The following is a 2,199-nucleotide window of genomic DNA, read 5'->3' as shown; positions in this document are numbered from 1 at the left end:
GCTAAAGTTTCGTCGGAACGAAGTTACGGAAAGTTAATTAACAAACGGAGACGTAACAATATCATGACACCTATCCTTCTGTATATTACCCCTTCAATCTCTAATTGCTGTTGTGTGCCAAGTTCAACCCTGAAATTATTACATATGTATTTAAAATAATGATGTATACTTTAATAATAATGGAGCTAATATACACGGATCTTTTAGTAACATTAGGGTTATTGAAGTATTCCAACTAACCTAGTAAAAATTTGAAGACCTTCTCCAACAAGCACCTGTTAACTGTGTGGCTGATTGCACACTTACAAAGCACTGGTTTGTTAGAACTCGAATATTAATTACTGTTTTATCTTTAGATATATAAACAACCATGTGGCTCTCTAGCTATCCAGATGACAGTGTGAAGATGTACAGCTTATTGAAATTGATTCTGAATGCTCCCAATGCTGAAGAGGTTCACGATAAATACGTTTCACAATACCAGTATATCATTCTTTATGTGTACTGTATAGTATATGGAAAATGTGATAGGTTGAATTTTATGAGCGTACACACTCACGTACAAGCCAGTGATGGTTTTATGAAATGGTACATTTCGTGCGTAACGCTGACACACAAACACCATCATCATCAGAAATGGACAGTGTGAATGAAAACTAAGGTCATAATAGGTGTAAAACAATTAGACTAGAGATATTTCTATGATTGATTTAGCAGAATGAAGTTATACTGTGAAGACTTTATTACATCTTTAAGTTGTGTTTCTACTTTTGTAATAAAACACACTGCTTTAAGTTGTGTTTCTATTTTTTGTAATAAAACACACTGCTTTAAGTTGTGTTTCTATTTTTTGTAATAAAACACACTGCTTTAAGTCATGTTTCCACTCCTCAAGATATTTATCTTCGAAGCAGAAGGTTGTGGGGTATAAAAAACATGTTAATATATTTGTTAAAATTATAATCCACTTGATATAATTAATACTTTGCAATCTTTGAGGTAAAACATGTTTATTCTGACTGTGTTGGTATTTTAAGCACTGTTCACAACATTTGTCGAATGTGTTTGGATATTGTTTGTAATACAACTCAGTACTTTCAATGTGGCACTTTTGGGAAGTTTATTTTATCAGCTAACCTTTATTTCCAGAATTTTACATTAAATCACCTGGTAAGTCCATCATCTTTATAATAACAACTTATTTTACATTGTTCCTTTTATACATGTTTTTTCTTTCTTTGTACAAAGAAAATTTAAAATTATCCCCAACTGCTATTAACAAGCCAACTTTCCCTATCAGTTATCCTTTTTCTTCACTGTACTTGCTAGAACTAAATCAAAGTGGTTGCATTATAAAAAAAGAAAATGGTTAGTCGGTAATAGTTAGTTGGGCAAATCCAACCAAAGCTTTGTCATCAGGTGTTTCTGTCTGGTTGTTACCTAGGTTCTGCAAAAGAAGAAAAAAAAAAGACACTTAACTTCTGTCAAATTTGTACTTATTTTGTCACCATGTAATATTTGAGACTAGACAGTTATGCTGGTGAAAGTCTCAATTACTTTATTATTACATTTAAAGTCCTAAAAATTATATACAATAATATCCCGTTTGGCACTCAGGAAGGATTCCGGAGAACAGAGTTCTAAACAGGGTCATTTTAACATTAGGTATATGGAAATATATAACTGAAGGTATTGTTTCTTACCTGTGAATGATGTACAAGTGTTTTATTTAGGTCCTGGTAAACTTAACGTAAATAACCCACTATAATATCATCATCGCTGGAAAAAAGCAAATTTTTTATTAGCCTTCAATCTTGTGTGGTTACAGAGCCATGAAATGGAAAATCAGACCCTTCCTGCCATGCCCACCAATCACATCCTCTCTTTCAGTATTTGTCAATACGTGTAGTTCTCTCTTACGTTTATGACTATATTAGTTATAACCAATAGACAAGCAAGGTTTTTGTCTTTCAAATCATGTATTATATTACGTTGTTTCTGTGTAGAGATTTGTAGATCGCTTCCTAAGAAAATGTTTTTTTTTCCACACGGGAACGATACTGTGTAGATGGATGATGTTTTAACGGGAATGATAATTGGATGATGTTTTAACGGGACAATACTGTGTAGATGGATGATGTTTTAATGGGAACGATACTGTGTAGATGGATGATGTTTTAACGGGAATGATAATTGGAT

The 2,199-nt window shown here is 32.7% G+C and overlaps 1 protein-coding gene across 1 annotated transcript in view; it reads right to left on the bottom strand.

Moving 5' to 3' along the window:
- Nucleotides 1–1,104: 1,104 nt before the first annotated feature.
- Nucleotides 1,105–2,199, bottom strand: part of LOC106470267 (serine/threonine-protein kinase OSR1-like) — a gene marked incomplete at its 5' end in the record, with an annotated part of 8,888 nt that continues 7,793 nt past the window's right edge. Inside the window, one exon of the mRNA XM_013930811.2 lies at nucleotides 1,105–1,447. Coding sequence (XP_013786265.2) covers nucleotides 1,370–1,447 — 78 coding nt within the window. The remainder of the gene's footprint in view (nucleotides 1,448–2,199) is intronic.

The sequence above is a fragment of the Limulus polyphemus genome, unplaced genomic scaffold (genome assembly GCF_000517525.1).
Source record: "Limulus polyphemus unplaced genomic scaffold, Limulus_polyphemus-2.1.2 Scaffold3912, whole genome shotgun sequence".
Classification (NCBI taxonomy): Eukaryota; Metazoa; Arthropoda; class Merostomata; order Xiphosura; family Limulidae; genus Limulus; species Limulus polyphemus.
This window is presented reverse-complemented; position numbering and strand designations above follow the sequence as displayed.